The 26,400-nt window shown below is 39.5% G+C and overlaps 2 protein-coding genes across 4 annotated transcripts in view; one reads left to right on the top strand and one right to left on the bottom strand.

Moving 5' to 3' along the window:
• The first annotated feature begins 996 nt into the window (after positions 1–996).
• Positions 997–26,400, top strand: part of LOC148348622 (uncharacterized) — a 193,820-nt gene continuing 168,416 nt past the window's right edge. For 2 of the 3 annotated variants that reach the window (XM_088322748.1, XM_088322750.1), the window contains exon 1: positions 17,246–17,446. The gene's annotated coding sequence lies outside the window, so the exon portion shown is untranslated. Of the gene's footprint in view, positions 1,172–17,245; positions 17,447–26,400 lie in introns of those variants that run through there. The other variant, XM_088322749.1, reaches the window with a different exon arrangement.
• Positions 4,404–16,907, bottom strand: pex2 (peroxisomal biogenesis factor 2). The gene is made up of 2 exons (XM_088322719.1): positions 16,826–16,907; positions 4,404–8,900 (listed from the first exon to the last, which is right to left on the bottom strand). Exons 1-2 carry the CDS (start codon positions 16,827–16,829, stop codon positions 7,996–7,998), a joined length of 909 nt encoding a protein of 302 aa, XP_088178845.1. The 5' UTR covers positions 16,830–16,907; the 3' UTR covers positions 4,404–7,995.

Consider the following 26,400-nt stretch of genomic DNA (forward strand, 5'->3'; position numbering starts at 1 on the left):
ACACAAGTGGGTCCTGTTTCCGTTCTGGTCCTGACAGTACGACTGGCCACAGGCCTGAGTTCAAATGTAACACGGAGCCAATAAAAACAACAAACAACAATGCGTCATAATAATCAAAATAACAAAGTCAAATCCTATGCAAACTCCTTTGTCCTATATAAAAAACAAAATAACCTTATGAACTGCTTAAGTAAAAAGTAATTGCATTGTGTTTATTTTGAAAGTGCCACACATATGATATAAGTATACATACAAGCTTAAGATCTACAGCAAAAATACTGAATACAAGTGCCTGCTATCAAGGAAAACTGAACCATATTTTAGTGGACCAATGATTCTGTCAGGACCAGAACGGAAACGGGACCCCCTTGAGTAACGTTTACCAGAGGTTTTATTGAAGGAACGAGGAAGGGCTGTGCCCATGATCCAGTGTTCGCTCTCGTACTCTGCTTGTGATCAGAACACGAAGTGGATCTTCCATGGCGAGCGAGGGCGGTCTAAGGGACGGAAAAAAAATGGGTCGGTAGCCGGTACAGGACACCAGATCGACACCAGATACACGGGCAGATACTGGACAGGACGGAACAGATGGGATTGATACCTGATAAGCGAACAAGATACCAGACAGGACGGAACAGACGGGATCGAAACCGTCTACACTAGCAACATACTGGACAGGACGGGACACACGGGATCGATACTGGACAGGACGGGACGAACAGGATCGATACCGCACAGTGGATACATGAGCAAGATACCAGACAGGGCAGGACGGAGTGAATCGATACCGGATACTGAATGCACGGGTAAGATACTGGACAGGTCGGGACTGATTGGATCAAGACCGGATACTGGAGAAAGTCACCGGACAAGATGAGACAGAAGGGATTGATACCGGATACTGGAGCAAGATAACGGACAAACAAGACGGACGGGATCGATACTGGATACTGGAGCAAGAAACCGGACATGACGAGACAGGCGGGATCAATACCGGATACTGGAGACTGGAGCAAGATACCGGACAGGACGAGACAGGCGTGATCAATAATGGATAATGGAGACTGGACCAAGATAATGGACAGGACGAGACAGACGGGATTGATACCGGATACTGATTACACAAGCAGGATACCGGACAGAGTCAAAATACACATCTGCAAGTGCAAAGGTTTGTTGACGGGCTGACCAGGAGTGAATGAGAGCACTTAGTTTAAATAGGAGGGGAACCAATCAGGCAACGAGCAGCAGCTGGCGCCAAACGGGCGGGCCCAAGTGAGGGCAATGGGCAACCGTGACTTAGGTGTGTCTTATAGTCTATTTAAATCATTAAATATAATTTTTAAATTCGAATTAGGCCGCACAAAATTACAGCACCTTTGGTCTAAAAAAGAATCGGGGGGTGAAAACATACAGCTGTCCAAAACTCTCCAAAGTACAAGAAATGGCTTGAACGAGGGAGTCTTTTTTGTAATGACTGCATAATTACAAAGTTATTATCAATTAACTACATAAAAGTATTATTTGAAAAGAAGTATTGGTATAATTTCAAAACCCACGCCAAAAACACAGTATACACGTGTCCAACGATCAAGGAAAGAGAGATTCCTTTCTGTCTTTAAAAAGATCTAATCAAGAAAATCAGTGACTCACATGAAAGAAATGGAGATGAGCTACAGGCGGATAAAGAGGCTCATCAAAGAAGGAGATTTAGTTAGGGCCTGAATGCCCGATAATTCCCTTTCTCTTAAAACCTTCGTCAGTGGGGGCACATGGCCAATTTGCTCCCTAAATGGCTACGTGTGAACTTGCAGATTGCTTTGCATAGCCGCTGGGAACGGGGATATCGGTGGGGGGTGGTCTTCTTCTTTCATTGCTTCTGCCAATTGGAAGAGATCCAAAGACCGATAGGCTTAACGCGGCCTTCGCTGCCTACCTAAGTCCGACACGTGGCTAATTCAATTCGCGCACTCACTCAATTAATCGACTTTAATGTCTTCCTTTGGCTTTATCTTCCTGGGGAACTTGGCGGGACCTCTATTAAGAGTTGAAGGATAATATCAGAAAAAAAAAGGTTTATGGTGCAAGTTTGACAGAGTGTTAAGACAACCACATGTCCCGGTGGCATTAATGGTGATCGTATATGCATTCTTCCTCTCTTTCTGGGACTGGGGGTACATGAACGGGATGTAACGCATAAAATATTGACAACCAGCTGCTCCTGGCTGGGGTTTTATGCACATTACTACAGGCTTCATTAGTCAAAATGCCCCTGACGGCGAGCTGGGGGGATTTCAAAGTGTCTGTTGGATGACAGTTTTACATGAAAGGTAGGTCAGGGCAGGGAAAACATGGCCCTAAGCACCACTGGCTACCAGTCTATCTATGTCTTGATGACGTCTTTCGCCGTTATTGGTATTGGGTGACTTAATGGGCAACACCCTTAAATCGTGGAGAAACCTCTACTGCTTCAACTCAGTTGAGTTAGGGGACGGAGGTTGATAAAATTTATCATGAACCAGAACAGGGTGAGGACCCAGATGCGTGACGTTTCTCACACAAGCTTTTATTTTACGGGAAATGGGGAGTCATGCACGTTAAGAAGCAGTCTGGCATGGAATAACAGAAAGCCAGAGGCCGATGATATCGATACCAATTGCCCGAGTAGATATCGGACAGATGGGTCCATACCAGACAGGACGGGACAGACAGGATTGATATCAAAACAGGATATCGAAATTAAACACAACAAACTAGACGGGAACGAAACTGTAAACCGATATTAAACGGGACAAAATAAACGGCAACAAAAACAGGATATCGAAATTAAACAGGACAAACTAGACGGGAACAAAACTGGAAACCGATATTAAACAGGACAAAATAAATGGGAACAATACCGGACAGGAAATACCAACAGGAAACCGGACCGAGTCAAAACCCACGTCTTGCAGGGCAGAGGTTCGTTGACGGTCTCACAAAGGAAGAGTGAGAGCACTGAGCTTAAATAGAAGGGAAGATAATCCGACAACGAGCCACAGCTGGCACCACACGGGCGGGGCCAATTGAGCGCCATGGCAACCGCGACAAAAATGATTCTGTTTTTAATATTAGACTCCTGCAAATGAGATTGCATTGGGTGCCAGTTCATTCTTTTGACCTGTGTTATTTCTTATTTGGCACTGTTTATGTCATTGTAACTTTCAGCCAATCATGTTGCTGTTCTTTGTTTCCACACCCTTTAGGGAAAATCTGCTTTTGTAACCACGGGGATTTAATAAAAAAGAAACTGCTCTGCAGGGCTGTTAGAACAGGTTGGAACTTCTTATCCAAGGTTTGGGTGCTCCTGTATTTTCCTTGCAAGTTCAAAATCTTTCGATGTCTTCTCTCCTTATTTTAAGTGTCTACTATTTATAAACACATCAGTAGTAAGAATATCTTTCCTAGTGTTTAAAAGACAGACTGTAACAGCTGTGGGGCAATCACCACCTTCAAAAGGCGCACAAAACTGTGAAATATTTATTGGGACTAATTTTTCTTTGTTTGCTGTTGCTAAATGTTATTGCACTTCTTTTCATTGCACGATTATCACGATGCTTATAATCATCATTCCCAAACGCTATTATGACTTAGGCCAGTTTTAAGCTCTACATATTTTTTTCTGCCTTTTATCCTGATAGTTTTTTTTTTTTATCTTCCCTCCTCTTTTAAGTCCTTATTACATGTTTACACTGATAGTTCGGAAAAATCTAAATGAACGTAAAAAAAGCATGACGATTGAAACAATTATTTTATGTATCTCATGATGAATCGGACTTTGCTTTTATTTGTATCTTTCAGGAAAAAAACTTGTTTTTTCTCTATTCTCTTTTCTGGCATTACAAAATAGTTGATAATTGAATAAAATTGGATGCCTTTTCATATGTAATTTCTATCAATGGTGTTCTGATGGATTCACATATATGTTTGATGGGGCAGCAGTAGCAGGAGGTAGAGCGCTCGTCTTGGGATCAAAGGATCCCAGTTCGAATCCCGGCTTGTCCGTGTTACATAACGAAGTGTCCTTGGGTAAGACACTGAACCCCTAATATACCCCCAATAAGCAGGTTAGCGTCTTACATGACTGCAATACAAGGCCGCTATTGGGAAATGTGAAGCACACTGTAAAGCACTTTGGGAAGTCATTGACTTGAAAAGCGCTATATAAATGCAGATCATTTCATTTCATTTAGTAGTCGACAACAAAACCTTGTGTAGTACCGCACACAAATAAATACAAAATGCATATCCAATCTAACCAAGCATAATTTACAATACATACGGTGCACCGGGTTATAAAGCCAACTTATACATTTCGGGCCAATTTTGAGTTTTTAGAGTCTTCTAATAGTCCGGAAAATACAGGACTTTGTTACATTTTACATCATTGCAGTTCAGATTGAAAGTTTCCACAATCCCCGATTAAACCCAAGTGATCGAAGTGTAAAATGGGAGGAAAGGAAGAAAGGGAGGGCGGAGGTAGAATCTCCCCCCCTGTTCTTCTCCCTCTTGTCAGCCAGGAAAGGCTTCACTCAGCTAGGGTGCGTTTTGGCCCGGGGCTGGGCTCACTGGTGGAGGTTAACTCCCGCATAAATAAGCATCTTTGGACTCATTACAGGGATTAGAGAGTAATTCGCCTGCGAGGAAGAAGACGACTGCCTGGGTTTTGGTACAGTTTACGACAGTCTTATGGGGGCAAGGGCCCTAGAGATTACTAGTCGGAAAAGAGATGGAAAAGCAGGCAAAAAAAAAAAGACGGGGAGGACCATGGGAGAAGAGAGGGTAGCTGTCAAGTGTGCGAGTCAATCCAAGCCCCCGGCCGCCCCCTTGATCTCCAAGATGTCGGGGCGCTGTGAAAAGGGATAACTGGAGTTAGAACCACCAGGCCCGTCTGGAGAGGAGTGCCGTGATTGTTATAACTTTCCCTCCTCCACTTAACCGTATAAACACCCAAGAGAAGGCTCCTGAATCAATTTTAATGATGTCGAAATACAATTTTACACAACAAATGCTAATTCGGCCGTGATGAGAGGCGTCGGAGGTTCCTCCCATTATTTATTCAGCCGACTTTCTGCATTTTTCATCAGAACAAATATTCCCATTTCAACAAACACACACGTTAAACACACTCTGAGAGGATTTTGAGCATAAATCAACACAACCTTTAATTAAATATGTGCTCTGTGGGGTCTGTTCAGTACACCAAAGACAAATAGTTCTGTCCAAAGTCCGAATCACGGAAGGGAGTACTGTCAATACAGATGTGCATTGAACATGAATAAGAAGCCAAGAGATCATTAAGCCTCAAGTCGAACTGCTGTGGAACAAAAAAAAAAATATATATTCCCAAGTTAATTGGATATAAAAATCTAATAAAAATACAAAATGTAAATGTTAAAAAAATATTAACAATACCGTATTTTCCGCACTATAAGGCGCACCTAAAAGCCTCTATTTTATTCAAAAGCTGACCATGCGCCTTATAATACAGTGCGCCTTATATATGGATCAATATTAAGTCGCAAAGTCTTGCAACTAAGGCAAGTAGCCGCCGACTAGATTTTCCCCCCGAAGGCGAAGTAGTGCGCGGTGTATGCTGGGATTTATATACCGGCGTTTCATTTCCTAACCAATGTGTCAATCATCATTTGAATCAGTCGCTAAAATTATTCGGAGGTAAAGGGGGCGGATCCTTTTTATCATTTACAGGCTCGCATAGGCTAAAGGGGCAAAACAAAGCCTGCAATTGGCCGAAAAAGATGAATGTGAATCACACGTTGGGTTGCACTACGGCATAGAGAAAACATTTTTTACTATTCTGTATTTGTAAATATTTTACTCTCCTGGATTTACTACACTCACGGTTGTAAGAAGACCATTGTTACGTATCATTATTGAACGTGAAGGCTGCAAGACAACTTAGGTGAGCTATGCGGCTTTATATTTTCCCGGTATCTTGTTTTAGAACGATCTTGATGTTTCTGTGATGAGTCTATTTTTAAACTAAGGAGGAGGAGAAATTCAATTCAAAGTTTTTATTGTCATATGCACAGTAAAGAACCCCGTTTCCCTGCACAATAAAATTCTTACTTTGCTGTCCACACAGTTGCCAGCAAAAGATAAAATGGAAACTAAGAAATGTTTGGCATTTCTTGAATCCCAAGACTTTAACCTTCCGAATGATATTTGGAACGATGCATTTGAGTGATTGCTGACATCGTACAGACACTGTTTCCGTACATGTCTGAGACACATATTTGCTTCTTTGCAAGCTTTCGGAATGTTAAGGGGGTAATAAGTTTGACTGAACTATCTGACTGTTTTGTCGACGTTCCCAATGTAGCGCCTTATAATCCGGTGCGCCTTATGTATGGAAAATATAGGACCAAAAACTATTTTTTGGGGGTGCGCCCTATAACCCGGTGCACCTTATAGTGCGAAAAATACGGTATATGTATTCTGTTTTACACATGCCAATGTGATTGCCAGTTCATTCTGTTGACTACTATAGTGCACTGTTGTTAGTTGTTCAAAGAGGATTTTTGAATTAAAGCAGTAGCGTTGGGCTCCCAGGCACATTGGATGCAGTGGGGGGGATTTGCGCTTGAGAGACCATTGTCTTGGAAGGAGCTCTGGGACACCGACCAAAGCCAACTAAGCTTCCTGTTGCGCGCTGGGGCTGATCTCCTACCCACAGCAAGCAATTTAAAGACCTGGGGCAAGGAGCAAGACAGGCTAGCCATATCTCATCAGGAAAAAATACCTTAGTACCAGGACAATGTGGATGAAGTGACCATCGCTTGGTGGCAAGCCACCCTGCACCCAATTGAGGTCAGCGCTGAGGGTTTCCCCACCACATCTATGCACAGTTTCCTGCAGAAGATCAGACTTGATTCCAAACAAGTCCAGAAAGCTTACAGTAGCCGAAAGCAGTTCCAAGTGGCTGTCAAGAGGTCGTAGCTGAACCCCTTCTGCTGGTGAAAGCTAATTTAGCCCTAGCTGTACCACTCAAGAGAGGTGTACAATTTAAGGGGTGAAACACCTGTGACCTGTTGAGGATGCAGAGTCCGTAGGAACACCACGACACTCCACTAGTTAGAACCTTAACATTCACATCTGTAGTTAGTCCCACAGCTTGTAGCAAAGCACCTTTGCTGTTTATTTCATCTACCTGCCAATCATGTTGCTGTTCTTTGTCATCCCATGCCCTTTATGGTAGATCTGCTTTTGGAACGCAAGAGATTCAATAAAAGGGATGTCTTTTAGAACAAGTTGACATTTCTTATCCAAGATGTGGGAGCTCCCCTTTTTCTTGCAATTTCAAAATTCATTGATGTCTTAACTCATTATTTGGAGTGTCTACTAAATTTAACCATGGTCAATAATCGATTGTTCAATCCCTTACCCCTGAGACCATGTTGAAGTGGTCTTGAGCATCATATTGCTCATCTTGCATTCTTCCTTAGTGGATAAAGTTATAATAGTTTATTTTGTGGGCAGAAAAATGTCCAAATACTTAGCCACTTACAATGAATCCATTTAGCGTACTTATTTTTTTAAAGTTCATATTATTCGAATTTCTCTAGTCTCTTGTAAATGCAGATTAAGGCTGGATATCGATATTAATTTCCTAAATCGACTGTTTCGAGTCATAGTTTGAGTCAATTATAAGAAGTCCATTACTCCAAATTGAATCCAGTATCAATTAACGTAAACATATTTTTAAATTATAATAGACATCTATTAATATTTTTTCAATAGTTGTGTCATGAAAAAACAGAATACATTCTTTGAGTACCTGGGCATATTTATTTTTTTCTTGTGAAATGCTGGCTGCAAAATGCATAATTGAGCATGGGCAAGTATCTGTGCCATTAACAGCCTTATATTCCAATATAATTAGTTTTATCTCGTTCATTAATTGAGTATCAAAAGAATAATCAGCTTTATTCTTTTCTATAAGCTCTCTACTTTGGCAGGTTCCACTTCCCTGCTCTCAGTCCCACATTTGGGACAAGTGACCGAATCTTTTGCAATGCTCTGACTTTTGATGCAATAGTAGCAGAAAACATGCAGACAACCAATAGTATGAGGCATGGTGGGCCACTCGCCACACAGTGCGCACTCTTGCCACGCCCTCCTTCTGTCTAATGGGTCGGCCGACCCTTTTCCGTCAACCCCAAGCAAAATGGAAAAAAAGCTGGCTTTCAGTCTGCTAGCATTGATGAGCGGCAGCAAGAAAATGAGGAACTCGGCAAAGCCGTGCCAAAGCAGTTCGCGGTTCATGTATTGGTAAGTCACATCCCGGGTCACGTTAGGCTTGCTAAAAACAGCTTGGGCGCCGACAACCCTTTCGGCCAGGACCGGGTGCCGACCTTTCCTGAGGAACACTAAAAAATTGACTATGCTTGCGAGGCGGGCGACGCCAAAAAAGATTGTAGAAACCAAACTTGCTGATGTCAAACCTAGACACATTCTAAGGTTGTGGGATCGCTCTTGAAGCCAGCGTGGACCCGCTGTCAGTAGGAATAGGAACAACTTCTGCCTGTGGGACAGAGGGTGGTAGAGGTTCGACGAGGAGGAGGTATTGTGGTAGCGCAAGCTCACTATAGACTGGCCCACTGTGGCACTATCCGGATGCAGTGTGAACCTCCACAGGAGAAGCTGAAGCAAAGCCCTCAGTTCAGGTTCTACTGGAGTGAGAAGGCCCGGGCGGAGAGTCTGGAAGCAGTGTGAGAACTGGGTCCAGAGCATCTGGTCGAGGGCAGAGTCCAGTTCAAGAGCATCCAGCTGGCTGATGCGCAGGACAGGCAACAGTGGGTCAGGAGTTGATTCTGGTAGAGGTCCATCCTTTTCCAAACCTGTAGAAACACATGATCTTTTGGTTAATTTGGTATAAAGATGAGCAATTAATCAAATTATTCCCATTAAATCTCCATTTTAAAAATCAACATTCAATAACTTGATTGCTAAAATGAGAATACGGATTATTAAACCTTTAGTACAAGTGGTAGAATGTTTGATATTTTGACTTATTTAATATAGATACACAGTATATTTATCATAGTAAAATATGCATTTTTAATGTGTTTTAACTTGTCTGGAGTTCTTCTAACAATACAGACAGAGTAAAAGGGAACAAAATGACCTCAAGTGTTGTTGAAAATAGATACAGTGTGTTTTCATGAGGGCACTACAGATCTAGATAAAATAGGAAAAGGCATCATATTTGATCTTATCACACTATTTTTACTCACAGTACCACATTGTTCAACGTTGTTTTGGTTGAACTCTTTCCCATAAATCTCCATTACAACATTGTATAACGTGGCGCTGTGAGTAAAAATAGAGTGATGATTAAATAAAATCTATTGCGGTTTCCTGTATCATTTAAGATAAGACATGGGGAAATTTCTTTTGTTACAGGAGTAAGACAGTGAATAATGAATATTGAATAACAGATAAAGTATGAACAGTATAAACCAGTATCGACAATCTGAGTGGTCTAGTTGTTACCATTCGCAATTCTCACTGGCGTGTACTGGGTTTGAGTCCAGTTGCATCCAATGTTGAGCAAACATGGTCATTGGTATCTCGACAAATCAATCATTGCTTAAGTGCTGTAATATCATGTATAACACAAATTTGGGAGTCTATTTTTGGGGAGAAAAAAATGTGTGTACACGAGTAAACACAGTACAAGCAAAGAAAAATGAGGCAACTTATTTTTCTTTCTGTGCAGCCTGACACCAAACAACCCACTGACATAACAGATCATCTCCTGGTATTGGAGTTGAAAACATTGACAAAAATACTTAAATTTCCCACCTTTGATTATTGTCGTGCCGGTATTTACAAACCTAGAAAGTCAAACTTGTATATAAACTGTCGTTAGGGGGGATTGGAGCTCATGAGGTGAAGGCCATGTTGTTTGAAAGCATATTATCTCCTCACACATACGGACGGGAAATCACTTTTCACGTTTAAAACCCGTCCTTAATGCAACCTTTGAGCTGTGCAATGCTAAAGAACAGCTAGGGAGGGGTCCTCGGTCTCCCTCCAGTGAATAAACACACGCACACAATCCGAGAAACGCACAAGGCCAAGCCAGGGGGCTCCCGGTGCCTGCACCCTCAGGAGATAGGAGTGTGTATACAAATCACATCACCAGGGATTAGGCTAACGGCACAGTTTCTGCTACACCATAAACATCTGCCAAATGTGGAACAATCTCCCACTCTCTGGAGTCAACTCTGCATTGTGACGTCCAGGCAATTTTATCGCGCAAAACTGCTCCAGGTTTTTATATCTGGCCTTTCCTCAACTGAAATGCTTAAGGAAGCAAGCGACTAACAAACACAAGGAGAGACAGAGTGACGGAGTGAGCAAAAGAGAGGCCCTTTTTGACAGTGGCTTTTGTGTCTCGCCCAACAGGATTTGTCATGAGGCTTTTGAGATATCGGCGGGGTAAATATGGCAGTTTTGACAGAAGAAATGGTCACTTAAGATGGCTTGGAGGTAGGAGGAAAATATTTCACGTAATGCGTGGCAATGGTTGGCTCCTGTCGGTGTATTCACGACGTTTCAATGGATGGAGGATTCGCAGTTCGACAAAGTCAGAATTAGCAAATCAAAGGGGGGGAAAATAGCGCTGGAAATAAGCAGGTGTGACAAATTTATTGAGTCGAATTTGAAAGGCTGCCATGTTTAGTGACTAAAACTGCGTCTGTGACGCTAGAGGAGTTTGGATTTTGCCTTCAAGTGTGTACTAACCAATAAACAGGCTTGGTTTGTTTAGTTTAATCTTAAAGTTGCTCCTTGATGGGGTAAAAAGCTGCAAACTATTTGAGGTGCTTATGTGTTGACAGTTTACTGTTTAAATGTCATGTATACACTGAAAAATAATCAAAAGTTGTGTCAAGTGGACCGTTTGAATGTTTTAGTTTGACGCCCCTAAACTCAGTGGTCGTCAACCAGTACCAGGCTGTGGGTCGTTTGATACAGGCAGCACAGAAAGAAAAAAAAGTGATATTTTGCTTAGACCTCACACTACTTCTCACTTCTTGCTGGTTCACTCCTTCGAAATTTTTCATTTCAATTGAATTGTCTTTATTGTCATTGTATTCCTCATAGACAGCAGACAGTGGGGACAGATTACTCTGTGTTGGGTGCTTGACCGGGATAGCATGGTGTATGCGGTCAGTCAAACAGCGTGCGGGTGCGATCTCCAAAAACAAACCAGGAAGCATAGCGACTGCTAACGCTTAGCGGCTCATTACATTGAAAAGAAATTTAATAATTAGTTAGAAGAATGCAAAGAAAGTCATCACCAGAGTGTGCTCCGTGGATTATTATCAGGTTCGAGAAACGACTGGGGCAGTGTCTAGGGGAAGCTGCTGCCTGCAACGTCTAAGCTGCATAGCAACCCTCACAAGCTACCCCTGCTGAGCTAGAAATCTCAGATCCATTACCCATGAAACGGATGACTGTTAGCTAGCGCTGCAGGATTGACTGAAATCTAATCAATATCGCAATGTGACAGAGTGCGATTGTTTAATTGTGGGACGCAATTTTTTTTCCCAAAGATTTAAAGTTTGTTTTTTGATTGATGGAGTGTTTTGCTAACAAGATCAGTGCTATACGATAGAGCAAACACGCTGGTCTTCTCGCTTGTTAGCCTATTTCGTCCTCTCACTCGCTGTTTGGGTTAATTGGTTTAGTGGTTATTTAACATATTTTGATCCCGCTGCGCCGGCTCGTGTGTTCACTTTGTGTGGGGCGGGGTTGTAGTGCTAGAATTGTCATATGAATACTGGTTGATTTTTTTGATCTTTCACGCACTTTTGTGGTTAATTGGTTGATGTCGCCGCTGCGCTCCACATTCCCATGAGGGGTCGGGGGAGAGTAGTTAAATTACACCATCCCTACGGATTTATCTTTCAATCTACAGTGAACTTTTACCAATGGGCATGCATAGTTCTAAACACCTACAAATCCCCAATCAAAAAACGTAATAAAGCATTAGGTTGGGTTATACAATCTAAGTGTGTTGTACTAAGCCGCATTTTCTTTAAAACAACTCTGAAAAACTAGCTGTTTTAGCAACCAACGAAGTTGGTTTAAATTGATCCAAGTAGTGGACTGGATCTTTTTTTTGGGACCAAATTTAGGTTATTTTTGATCCAAGTGTTTTTTATCTACGTTTATCCATGCCTGGCACCAATAAATCACTTAGTTTATCAATTTAAACTGAACACACACACACTTTGTACACCACAACCAGGTGCTGAAAATCCCATCACAGAAGCAACAACGGCACTCCCGGGAGGAGTAAACCCAGCCGGGCCCGATACGCCTCTCAAAGCCTTTTTATCGAGCAGTTTACAAGTTATGAATGAATATGTTTTATTTGGGGAAACACTGTATTGACAGCCACCTATCAATAGTAATGTGACTATTGTCAAGGGTCTGTCAATATTAATGTAATTATGATGTAGTGGGATCCCAGGGATAACGCAGTGTCGGGGGGCCGAGTTACATCTCCGGCCCACTGCCATATCAATAGCCGGGATTGCTATTGACAGTTTCTTTTCAGACTCGCAGCACTTGCCAGATATATAACAAGCAGACACTTCAGTCAATGCCGGGTGCCTATAAAAATTAAGCATTTGAATTTACAGGGCGTATACTGTGGACGTCGAGAAAATCCATGGGTTTTGTGTGGTCAAAAGTCACACACCGTGTAAGAATACGCAGGCACACTGTGCAAAAGCAGCACTGAGAACGGAAATAAAGTAGCACAAAACCCACACGAGCATGTGGTCTATTTGCTGAAAAATTCTCTTTCAGCTCAGCCAGGCAGGCGACCAATCAATTCGAACATAAAACGACATCACTTGCCGAGATGCAAGGTCAGGTGGAAAAGTTCAGGGATGCTAAGCAGGACAAATATTTTTTAAAAAAATCAGGTCTTGTTTTTTAAGCAGGGATTTAAGAAAAACTATTTCTAAGGGTCTGGAGAAGTCTTAACAGGTCATTTTATGTTTCTCCTGGAACAAAAGCTGCAGGTGTCCTTCTACAGAGCCTCGGTGGAGAGCATTCTGCCATGTGTTGTTGCTGTGAGCACATCATCAGACACAAAAATCATACAAAGAGTTATCGCCACAGCTCAGAATTTTATTGGCTGCTCTCTGCCCGGTCTGGAAGACATTGCCAACTTACTGCAGAAGAGTCAACAAATTCTTGAAGGACTGCTCTCACCCCAGCCACCACCTCTTTGGCCAGTAGCTTGCCCTCTGGTAGGCGCTACAGCTCCCTTAAAACAAAGACTAACAGGCTCGGAGACAGTTTCTCACCCAGGGACATCTCTGTACAAAAGACTGTGAAAAAAATAGATATATTGCTGATGTATAGAAAAATGAGTATTCGTATGTTATTTACAGACTGATGTTTGAAATATGGTGCTGCTAAACTGCACTATTGTCCTATTGCATATACAATTTAGGCCAGTCTCCAGGAAATACCATGTACATACTTTTCAATATGGGCAGCACGGCGGTGCAGTGGTTAGCGCGTGTGCGACGCAGTTCTGAGGTCATGGGTTCAAATCCAGCTACCAGACTTCCTGTGCGGAGTTTGTATGTTCTCCCCGTGCTTGTGTGGGTTTCCTCCGGGCACTCCGGTTTCCTCCCACATTCCAAACTGGCCAGTCCAAATTGTCCCTAGGTGTGAATGAGCGAGTGAGTTGTCTGTCCATGTCTGCCCTGCGATTGGCTGGCAACCAGTTCGGAGTGTCCCCTGCCCACTGCCCCGAGATAGCTGGGATGGGCTCCAGCACCCCAGTGACCCTACTGAGGATAAGCGGTGCAGATAATGGATGGATGGATACTTTTCGATATTTATCATGACATTCTTTTAATCGTATTCTTCTTGTAAGCCTTTATTACAAATTTGTGCCATGTCTAATCTGGCCGTGATAACTGCTCACTATGTTGTTATCAATGACAAAAAAGTCAATTCTGATTCAATTTCTAATTGTAGAATATTAAGACACATACTCCAGCCAGGGGGCAGCTGTTTTAAGAAGCCTGGGCAATTGTGACATCATCTTCACTCGACAGTATTCTAAAAACGGATGTTATCAGGGATGGAATTTTTGTTCAACAAATACACTGCATCATTTTCTCCAAATAAATTGATACCCAAGTTCAAATGCTACGTTTTGATGGGTGAGGAGGCACAAAGATGTAGGAAAGCCACTTTTAAAAGCATTTAGGTCGTACGCCATACAAACAAAAGATCAGTAGGGGAATCAAGGCCGAATGGCCTGGAATCCTGACAACAACAGCAGCAAAAATATCCATGGATAAGCTCGGATGTCCAAATGAGCTGACCTTGAGTCTGACGGTCACTATAAAGGAGGAGGGGACATTCTTGAAGCATATCTGCCATAGTGAGGTGCAAAGCACCCAGGGAGTAGCCTATAGATGGGAAATACATCACTTTCGTCTTGACCTTGGCATCTAGGGAGGGGAGGAGGGTGTTAAGAGCACAGGGTTAAAGGGAGGGGGATGCTGAAAAGGCAGCTGTTTTTTTTTTTTTTTGCCTAAGTAGAGTACAAAAATGCAGCAAAGCTTTGTGATTCATCTGTACCATCATCACACTTTGGACATCCGATTTCAGTTAATTTTTTTCCTGAAAGCAAAACAAAGGGCAACTATTACATTATTCAGTAGGTATTACTTTATTGTGACTACCGCATTTTTAGGAATATAAGCAGGGTTAGGTAGGGTTACTTTAACTGGATTACTTTCAATTACTTTTGGATTACTCCAATACCAAATACGCTAATAAAAGACAAAAGAAATTAAATATAAATAAAATTACTAAATTTTGTGCAGGCTTGGGGAGTAACGGAATACATGGAACGGCAAAAATGATGTTGGCAAGCTGTTTGGATTTTTTTCATTTTGTTTCTGTCGCATTTTATGTTAGTTTTGTCGGAGATCAAAGAGATCAAAGCCAGGAGAGAAAGCACACCACGTGTTGTGAGTCATAATTTTATTCATATTTAGTTTCTTTTGTCTTTTATTAGCATATTTGGTATTGGAGTAATCCAAAAGTAATTGAAAGTAATCCAGTTAAAGCAACCCTACCCAACCCTGAATATAAGGGACACTTAAAAACCTAAAATTTTTTTAGAAATTTGAAAGAGCGCTTTATAACCTGGTGCACCTTACATGTAAATACAATTGGAAATACACCCTGTATTTATTTGTGTGCGACACTACACGAGGTTTTACGGTATACCACTGTATTTGTGCAATGATTGATCAATTGAAATTATTGCTGCCCGAAGACCGTAAATCATTGTTTGCAACAGGAATCGAACCTCGATGGTGGTGGTGAGAATGTAATCTACAACCACTAAACCACCAGTTAACATACAAAAAGGCACTGAAGTGTATCTCATTATCACACTATTTTATACTCACTGTGCTAAAAATGAATGTTAGAGAGTGGAGAAAACAGAAAGTTGTCTTGAATAAACCCAAAGTGTAATGATCAGATACAGCAAAGCGTTTTTACCCTTATCTGGCGGCATTAGCTAAGGAGGTAGACCGCTCGTCTGGGGATCAAGAGATTGCAGGTTCGAATTCCGGCTCGAAGTCTCCTTGGGTAAGACACTGAACCCCCAATGCCCCCAATAAGCAGGTTGGCGCCTTGCATGGCTTCAGGACCGCTATTGGTGTGTGAGTGTGTGTGAATGGGTAAATGTGAAGCACATTGTAAAGCGCTTTGGGAGGTCTTCATTGTCAGGTGCAATCGACATTTCGTTCTGTGTACATTGTTACACAGAATGACAAAAAAATAAAAAAATAAACTAATAATTCAAAATGTGTGGAGTTGTAAGCAACGACAATAAGGTGTTGTAAAATAAGAAAAATATATTGTACAAATAAAATCATTTTTAAAACTAGCAAGATTATCTGCAACAAAACGGACATTTTAATTACAACGGTTCTTATTTTATTTATCTAAATACTTTTGTTTTATCTTATTTATGTTTTCATTTCCCATGCATGCTTTTCAAGTATAACAACTAACAAGGTACTGTGTGGGGCTGCAACATACCATCAGTAAACTTCACATTGTTAGGAGTGATAGTATACCTTTATAAATTCTAGTATGATGCATATCCTCGGAAATGATAAATTCTAGTTGATATGCAAATATAACAACAACAGTAACGCACTAATCCCCAACTATTCCACAGTCAGCTAAATCTGATCCTTTTTTGTAATAAGAAAATGATTTGTAATATAATAGCAAACGGGCTTAATCTTAGTAGGCGCAGTGCATTCAGACAATCGGAGGAAAAATAACATCACAGATACAACTGCAGGTAATCTAAGAGTATGAATGACTGGGGTGAAGAAAATGTAGTAAATAAATAAAGGGAATCAATTATATCAACTTAGCCTTAAATCTAAATGTCGGGGACCCCGACTCCATGCATTGATTCCTTGGCATAATAACACGAATCAGAGGGAGTGAAGTGTGACATTTCGACAGCTTCTGCTGCAGAAATGTCGTTTCGCAGAGGCCTCATCCATCTCTCGACATCTTATAATAAAAAGCATTTAAAAGCAAATTTAACATATGCGTTGTATGCACAAACAGGACGCTCAATATGCTACAGATATGTACAACATATGAACCCATGGTATTATATTAAAAAGGGCCTTTAATAGTGATAGAAGCAAAGAATGAGGAATATATTTACCCATTTTGAGTTATAAAAGACAAATTCTATGCCCCTGGTCACGGTGATATTTACAAGGGTTAGTTCCGGGATACACGCCTAAGTCCCACCCTCAAGACGAAACAGACAAATAGGGTAATGAAACGTCACCAAACTCGTAGCACAAGGGCAACGCAGCCAATCAGAATTCTTGACGTCATCGCAGCGGTAAACAACATTGACAGCGTGTGTTCTTGAATTTAAAATTTATTGTTCCTTCTGTTGTAGTTACCGCACTTTTAGACTGACAATGCACAAAAAGGGAGTCCGTTTTTAAAGCACACTAACGGTCAGATATCGTCTTTCTTTCGTAATGTACTATTGTTTCTTCCCGTTATCTATTAAATCCAATGATTTGCGTTGTCAGCCTCACTGCCTCAGCCTGCACTTGATTACTTAACGCGTTAACGAGAGCATCTCATGCAGAATACTGATTAACTTCTTAATACTTTTCCCCTTTTTTATTTAGTCCACAAAGATGTCTCACAGAGATCACTGGGACTGCTGAATATCTGACGGGTTTTGAAGAAGTTGGAAACACCGAGCAAACAAGGAGATTATACAATGAACTGTTTATGACTGAAGCCAAAAACTAAAGGACAGGTGAGAAGAATACTTGAACTTCTAATTGAACTATTTTTTGTTGTGCACCTTCAGTGATACAAATGCGGCTATAATGCTGAAAACCCCCGTTTTGTATGTTTTATATATATATATATATATATATATATATATATATATATATATATATATATACATACACATACAGGGTTGGGTAGGGTTACTTTAACTTGATTACTTTCAATTACTTTTGGATTACTCCAATACCAAATATGCTAATAAAAGACAAAAGAAACTAAATATGAATAAAATGACTAAATTTTGTGCAGGCTTGGGGAGTAACGGAATACTTGGAACGGCAAAAATGATGTTGGCAAGCTGTTTGGATCTATTTTAATTTTGTTTCTGTCGCATTTTATGTTAGTTTTGCCGGAGATCAAATAGATCAAAGCCAGGAGAGAAAGCTTACCACGTGTTGTGAGTCATCGTTTTATTCGTATTTAGTTTATTTTGTCTTTTATTAGCATATTTGGTATTAGAGTACTCCAAAAGTAATTGAAAGTCATCCAGTTAAAGTAACCATACCCAACCCTGTGTATATATATCTCCACAGACACGCTGAGCACACTACAGACACTTTAAACATTTCTTGCACTACAGTCACTTTCAACTGTGTTTTATCTTATTTCCTTAACTCATATTGAGTTAATTTTATATTTTTTTCTTTTTAATATCCGAAACATTCTTTAATGTATCAAGGTTTTAAGTTTCTATTACACTGGCAACTGTGTGGAGAGCAAAGTAAGAATTTTGTTGTGCAGGGAATCGTGGTTCTTTACTGTGCATATGACAATACACGCTTTGAATTTGAATAAATATATATATATATATATTTATATATATATAATAAAATCAAGCAAACCGCTTTACTTATTTCATGTCCCTAATTTGCTTCTGTCGTGAAGATATAGCAAACAAACCTGCATTTGTGTTTTTCACTTTAAAATTCTTACATGATTTAAAAAAAACATCTGTTAACTGTGGAATATGAGGGGATAACTGCTGATGTTTTTTATATTCAATTTTCTTATTTCAAAGCAGTTGAAGGGAGTCCGCTCCATGTGAGTATACACAGTACGTTTTTTTTTTTTTTTTTTACTTATCGGAGTAATGCAATACTTTTTGGCATTAGCATGTTTCTATAGTGCAGTGGTTAGCACATTCGCCTCACGCGTGAAAGGTTCCCTGTTCGAGATCAGGTGGAAGAATATGTTGGGCTGGAGAGGGATGGGCACCACCAGGCTGTACTTGCCCAAGACACACCACAGGATCCTAGTGGTTAAGGGGTCCAATCAACCAACAATCCTTGGGGGTAGCTGAGTTCCTTTTTAAATGAAGCAAGTCGTAACTGTAATTACCTTTTCAGTAAAGCGCCAAACACTGATTATTGGACGTCTATTTTAATTTGATCAAATGTTCAGGTACATTGCAGCACCATTTGCATGTCCTGAACAAGTTCCTGTGGCTACTTTTTGCTTTTATTTTGGTAAATTCATTCAATAATTTTCCAACCGTTAATCCTCACGAGAGACCAGGGAGTGCTTGAGCCCATTCCAGTTCACTTTGATCAGTGGACAGGGGATACTTTAGATGGGCAACCAGCTAAACGCAGGGCACACAGATACAGACATCCATTAATTCATACTCTCATTAATATGAACAATCAGGGGGGTCAGTGTAATATTCACCCTGTTTGCCGATGAATAATCATTCGCTAGTGGCAACGTTCTACTGAGGTTAGTGCCCATCTTCAGAAACTAAAGGGAATGACGATCTGGAAGTACGCTTAAGATTTTGACAAAGTTGTATCCTTTGGTCTTATGTAAAGCGGCTTACCTGAATGCTTATGCTTCGGCTCTATCCTATGATACAACAACCTCTAGTGTTGGTTTAGTACACATTGTCTCTTTTAAGATACCATCTGTAATTGAGCTATTATTCAAAATCTGTTTTTTGTTGTTAAACAAGTAATGATGTTGATGTTACTTAATTTTGAAGTACGATGAATATTTGCAATCATTGTAAAATCATCTTAAGATTAACTTTTCCCATATATCCATTCTGTTTTTCCCCACTATCTATAGGAAAGAAAACAAAACTATAAAGTAATCAAAAAATCAATTTATAGTAAAAGAAAAATGGTTTTCATGTGCTTTTACCCGACAATGATGATACTGGGCAGCTTACATTAAGATCATTGAAGCCATAATATGAATGTTTTTCTTTCCCTGCTATTTAAGTCATGTTTATTTGTGAAGCCCTTAATCACAAGGAGTCCCAAAGGGCTGCACAGACCAGATTATTGCAAACTACAGACTATTATTACACCATCCCCTGATCTAAAACCTACATGAGGGCAAGGAAAAACTGAAAAACCTCAACATGAGGAACATGAAGAAACCTTGAGAAGGGACCGCACATGTGGTAATCCCCATGTTGGTGTATTTGCTATGAATGCATGAAATATGTGCACTATACATCCAAATCGATTTCTCCAGCCTTACCTAGAAAAAGGGGGAAAACCAAATGTATTGCTTTAATAGCATCCTTTGGAAAATGCAGCAAGGGCACTATTAACCAACTAAACTAAATTGCGTGTAGTATAATTTACTACCATTAGATACTGTTATGAGATTAGCATGCGTCAATAACAAATCGAAGAACATCCATTTCCCTACAATATGGTCATAAAGTAGAAGGACTCTTATTGTCAAACAAATACCAGGAGGAAGTACAGGAGCCACTTTCATAAAGCTGCGGCAATTGCAACAGGTTGCAAATTGCATTATGTTTCAATCTGAGTGGCACAGATCAGGAACACTGGTCCAAACTCATATTTAACAAAAAGCGAGCTTTCTAATCATCTGGATTGTCATGTGACATAATTTCGCGACATAATGTAGACCGTGTGGGCCAGGCAGTGCATCAGCACAAACATAACAAGGTTTCAGAGATGGCTTTTGGTGAGCCGGGCCCATTCAAGGGCCCTTTTAACCAAGTTATGGGTTTTGGACCCAGCAGTACTCTTGTCCTAAAGGCTGTTGTGAACACTTCATCATAAAGCTTGTCCAGTGAAAAAGTATGCAGCAATTCAAACTTTTTGCGGTTTGCATTCTTTCCTACTTGTAATATTTGCAGTTAATCCATGTGTCATTTTAACATACACATTTCTAAAGAAGCCTAATAAATTATAAAATAAAAAAGGGTGTTTTTTATTAGTAATTACCTGTATAGCAGGGTTTGGAAAGCAGTCACATTCTTAAATGAAAGAAAAGCATTTACAGTAAAATTCGGACCATAAGCCAGGACTTTTGTCTCAAGCTTTCAACCCTGCGAGTTATGCAAGTATGACCTTCACAGATGTAAAAATGTCCTCTTGATACCTTTTTAATTAGCTTCTTGCTATCGATCATCTTTAGTCATTTAAGGGTATTCAGAAATTATCATACTTGTATATTACATGCACTCAAAAAAAACGATACATTGCTCAGTGTTTTCCATAGAAATTTGTAAGTCTCCCGGTGGGCGGACAGTATATGGGGTTCCGGGGAATAAAAAAAAAAAAGCTTTTTTTTAACGCATACAAAAATTGTTATGTGCTGTAGACAATTTGAATTTATTAAAAAAATGTTAATGGCGGGTATTCCGTAATTTAGAGAACCGGCTCATTCAGTTCAGCTTCCAAATGGATCCTTTTTTTGTTGCTTTTAACCGATAAATTAATGATAATACCATATGATTATGCATCAAATTAATGGATACATATATTATACTAGCCTTTATTTTTTCACTCAACAGTGAACTTTTAACAAATTCAAACTTTTTCATACTAAGAGACTTTCTAGTTGACAGCTTCCCTGTAAAAGAAAAAATAAACCACAAAAAAAGGAATAAGAAATATTAACTTTTCAGTCCTATAAAAAAACCTAAAATGTGCCGCTGCAGCATCTATTGTTTTTGTTTTTTTTGCTCACAAATAAACTTAAGTATTTCTTTTACCCTCTTAGCAAATTGTATATCATGTTCAAGTGAACACATAATGCTTTATAAATCGGTGGAGGGAATTATCAACTCAAATTTTGCTCATATTACAGTCTGTCAATCGTTACCTAGCATTATAAGAAGAAATATGTAGGAAGAAGGGTAATCAAATGAGCATAAATGCAAACTACCTTTCCAGTACGGACTAGGTGTGTTGTTTCTCTTTCATGATCTGTTCTTATTTAAATGTGAAATACACGTGATACAAAGTGGTCTTCAAATTCCCCGTCTTATTATAGACGTGATTTTATTTCTCTATACAGATCTGTTATTGGATCTCATTATTTGGCACCCCTGTCATGAGAGCTGTTTGTTTATCTTATCTCGAGGCTTTTGTTTTGGCTGGTAGCAAGAATTTGAAACATTAATGCCAATTCAATACCCCCTATTGCACATGATAAAAGTAGGGCAGTCATTATGTCAAGAAACCAGCAAAGTCCTTCTAACAACAAGCCTGTGGTTATTATGATGCATTATTCAATAATACAGCGGAGGCACGAGCGGCATCAGCTTTGCACTCCTAGATCTTGATAATGTGTGTTTTTCAACTTCCCTTCTAATTCTAGAGTTTTGGGATGTTTTTGATGTGCTCAGCAGCCTTATTTGGCAAGTTTCTCTCAAATAATTACGCTTTGTCGTAAAATTGACAAAACTTGAAAACGGAACACTGTAATTTGGTTGAATATAGCAACTGTGGTAAGTGCGATCAATTTATGATTTTCAAATTGAAAGTACGTACATTTGACAGGTGATAATTCCGTCATTTATACTTGTGGGTATGACACATAATTAGCAAAGGTAACATCCATTTTCTTCCCTAGCATGTCCAAATGTCATCAGGTTGCAAAATTGCCCAGGCCATTTTGAAATATTAGCCATTTTTATGAAAAATAAAGCAAAACCCGAAGCCATTTCATATACTGTCCATCAGCATACTGTAAATATTAAGATTGGTTTGTTGCAACACATGCTGTCGTCATGTACCATGTTTTGGTCAAGCTCCTCAAAATCATGGAAAAATGTGTTGCAATAATTGTGGTCTGTGTAGAACAGGGGTCTCCAAAGTGGGGCCCACGGGCCCCAAGTAGCCCTCTAAGAACACCTGAATAGACCACAAACTGGTCATGAAAATAGCTCTTCAGTGAGGGGTTTTTGCTATTTTCTCTTTATAATTGGATTCTAACTTATATTGTCAGAAAGATGTATATACATGCTCACTAATAACTGAATGCTGGACTTAATAAAACGTCTTGGAATAGTATGCTGGCGATTAAAAATTATAATCGTCTCCCATTAGTATTTTTGGGAAAAGGTAATGCATTTTTTTTTCCCATGGACTCATGTTTTGAGAAACAAATTCCAGTTAAATTTGTAATTTAATACTGGCATTATTGGGAAATTACTACGCACTCATTTCCACACACACAAATTTTAAAACGGATTATTGCATGAGATAAAGTCTACAAAAAGGTCACGATCACCGTGTGAACTCAGTATGTCACTAGCCAGCCATTTTGGACGTGCTTGTCCGGATGTAGTTATACCCTATTATGCAGCACATTCGAGCACTTACCTGCTTTTGTGGTGTAGGTCAAAAGAGCAACGTTGTGTCCTCTACTTTCAGTTTTCAAAGGTCACTGCAGCACAATGTGCTACATTTCTTTGCATTCAACAGCTTTCCATTTTGGCCTGTAAGGTTTTTGCTAGTGTTCTTTCAGAATAGGTTGCACAATAAACATGTTTTTATTGCAAAGTACATGTCCACTTAAAGGGAAAACGCTGTCGTGAAATAGACAAAGACAAAATTGCTGAAGTGAATAAATGACAGTTTCTTTGTTCGAAACGAAATAAAAAATCTTTATCCTTGTACGGTTGGATTCTGGAACTGTTTTGGTATTGATCGCAAATTAAAGAGCTTCTCAGGGCGGATGAAGAAAATGCGGTAAAATATTAGAATCTCTTCCATCATGCTGACTCCGTTTAAATCTCCGTTTGCCTGCTTAAATGTAAACAATAGCTTTGATGTTTTTGGGCATTTAATTTTGAATGTTTAGACTCTTTCAACTGGTAAAAAATCCCCCCAAAAATTACTCACTCACGCACGCAACTAGTCTATTACAATCATCAGTAGATAATACTGTGTTTCTTCTCTGTAGTCCTTAATGTGAAATCCAATCAAGGGAAGAGCATTTAGAGCTACTTATGGACCTTTCCAGCATGTAAACAGTGCAATGAACTCTGAAATAGGAGCTTCAGTTGCATCTGATTGAATTGTCGTATAAGCTCTTGTTGACCTACAAGAGTGGAACTGTTATTGGTAATATATCCTACAAGGTTTGATTATATACTTATACTGTGCCTTGTGGAAATCTAAGGCTTTAAACCTATAGATATATTTATTTTTTGAAAAAAATAAAAAATAAACAAGCGGGACACAATTTTGAAGAAGAATAAAGTTGATTGGATATTTTTTTTTTTTACAAATTTAGAACTGAAATATGTCGTGTTCAATATTATTGTCAAAAATCAATACAAACATTGCCACAGATCTGTGAAATCACTTCTAACGATGCAAAATTGTCACAGTACTCGCATCGAAAACCCTGCTTATTGCTACAATTGTTCATTCATTCATTATTTGCACCGCCTATCCTCAGTAGGTTCGCGGGGGTGCTGGAGCCCATCTCAGCCATCTTCGGGCACTGGGCAGGGGACACCCTGAACTGGTTGCCAGCCAGTCAACAATTGTTCAACTCTCACAAATTCTACCAGTTTGCTTTACTGGGTAAGCAAATGCACAAACAGCTGTGTCATGTTTTCTCCCAATATAATATGAAAAGTAAAACCCTGCAATTTAGATATTGAAAGAAAGTTGTGGTTAAAAAGAAAGGTGTGTTTAAAAGTCTGTCAAAAACCTGAGAATGATGAAGATAATTCTGATTCAAATCCAACAGTCAGTCATTTACCAGAAATACTGTATTCATTTGAAAATGTGTTTTGTGTATTCACTGCAGTTTTAGATTTTTACAACTATAGCTGTCAATGGTGAGTAATCACTTACAATAATTATTCGAAATACATTTATCTTTGGTCACATGCTCTGCTACATTTTTGATAGCCCTTATAAAACAAAGAACATGTTTACCATTATAGTGTGCTCAGGTTGGGCCTAAACCAATTTGAGTGCAAGTAAAATTAATATTTGTCAAGTGTCAGTCACCATTCGTGGTACTCTGGGATTCTCAAAAAATGGTACCTTATTTCCCGGGATATAAGTCGCAGTTTTTTTTATAGTTTGACTGGGGGTGTGACTTTTTCTCTGGTGTGCCTTATATATAAAATTATTATCACATTATTAAATATTTTTTCTTTTTTTCAGTACCGGTATTCCATATAATTCGCATGTTAATTTCACACTGAACCACATTTAGTGATTTGGAGTAAAACTGATAGTTTGGTTAGCATGGTCTTTATGCTAGTTATCTGAATATGTCTTGATATGTGACATCGCTACTGACTTATTCGAGCGTACATGTAATGTTAGGATATTGTGTTCTCTATTTTTATCTCAAATTGCCTTTTAAAATGACATGTATGTTTTTGGTGTTTGATTCTATGAAATACGTTTTTTTTCCCCAAAAATGCGATTTATACTCCTGGTTCGACTTATATGTTCTTTCCTTCTTAATTGTGCATTTTTTTTGGCTGGTGTGACTTATACTCCGGCTGGACTCCGGATAGTCAGCAAAATATGGTAATCCTTTCTCCAATGATTTCTTACTGTAAATGATCATTTTTGCATACTTAAATCAACAATTGCGTCCCCCACTAAATCTGAAATACAAAGAATATGTTAAGAATCACAGAAGACCTCAACTTGTAAACTTTTAACAATAAATTGGCAACAACAATCAATGATGGAAAATTAAATGTGGTAAAATAAACATTATGTCCAATTATGCATACTTGAATGTGAAATATTAAGCCTTTACTTGTGATAATACACATTGTTAATTAATTTCTTGTTTGGTTAAGGTTAACACAAGATGCATTAAAACACTCCCTTTAATTTCCTCATGTACGCATTCACATGCTTCCCTTAAATGCTGGCAGCTGGCTGGACAGAAAAACGAAACCGTAGCGCGAGAAACCGCGGGAGGTCAAGGGATTTTTTGTGGTTGACTATGCTAATGTTTTTGTTAATGACTCAGCTTGAGTGATAATTGATCATCTTCATGACCGTATTAACTCAAAGTGTGCAAAGAGACCCTTTCTTTCTGCTGCGCACACATGGACACTAATTCTCTCACTGTGAAATAATGTATGCCCATATTTGATCCCTGAAATAATGAACTAATTAGCCTAATTAAAATCAATAAGGGTGCCGATAGCAGTGTCGACATTTCAGGGAAGCGGTCTCAATTTGCGGTCAAAGGAATTTTCTAAGCGAATGAGGTACATAGTGTGCAACACAAAACGACAGAATATAACATTTTAAGGAAAATTTGGAGGATACGTGTAGCAGAAAAACATAAGGAAGGCAGAGCGCAGATAATGCAGTTTTATAACCTTTAACTATTTGAGTGGGAAAATGTCCTAATTCCTAACTAAGGCAAAGGGATGGAATGAATGACAAAAAAGTGGGAATTTAAATGAGAGTGAGAGTCCGAGAGAGGTTCTTAATGCTGATTTATGAGTGTATGAGGGTCTTTAGCTAAAACAAATGGCTTGTGGGAGTGGCTGCAGGATTACTCGCTGTACAGGATACTAAGTGCAATGTAAGGTCAGCTATAAGGCCAAAGTTGCATATGTACTGCTCTGCCCTCGTAAACCTTTGTTCATATATCAGACTCGGAATGTAACTCATATCTAGTGCATTTGGAACACTGTGACTG

This window comes from Urocampus carinirostris, chromosome 18, assembly GCF_059441175.1.
Source record: "Urocampus carinirostris isolate Australia breed hairy pipefish chromosome 18, RoL_Ucar_1.0, whole genome shotgun sequence".
Classification (NCBI taxonomy): Eukaryota; Metazoa; Chordata; class Actinopteri; order Syngnathiformes; family Syngnathidae; genus Urocampus; species Urocampus carinirostris.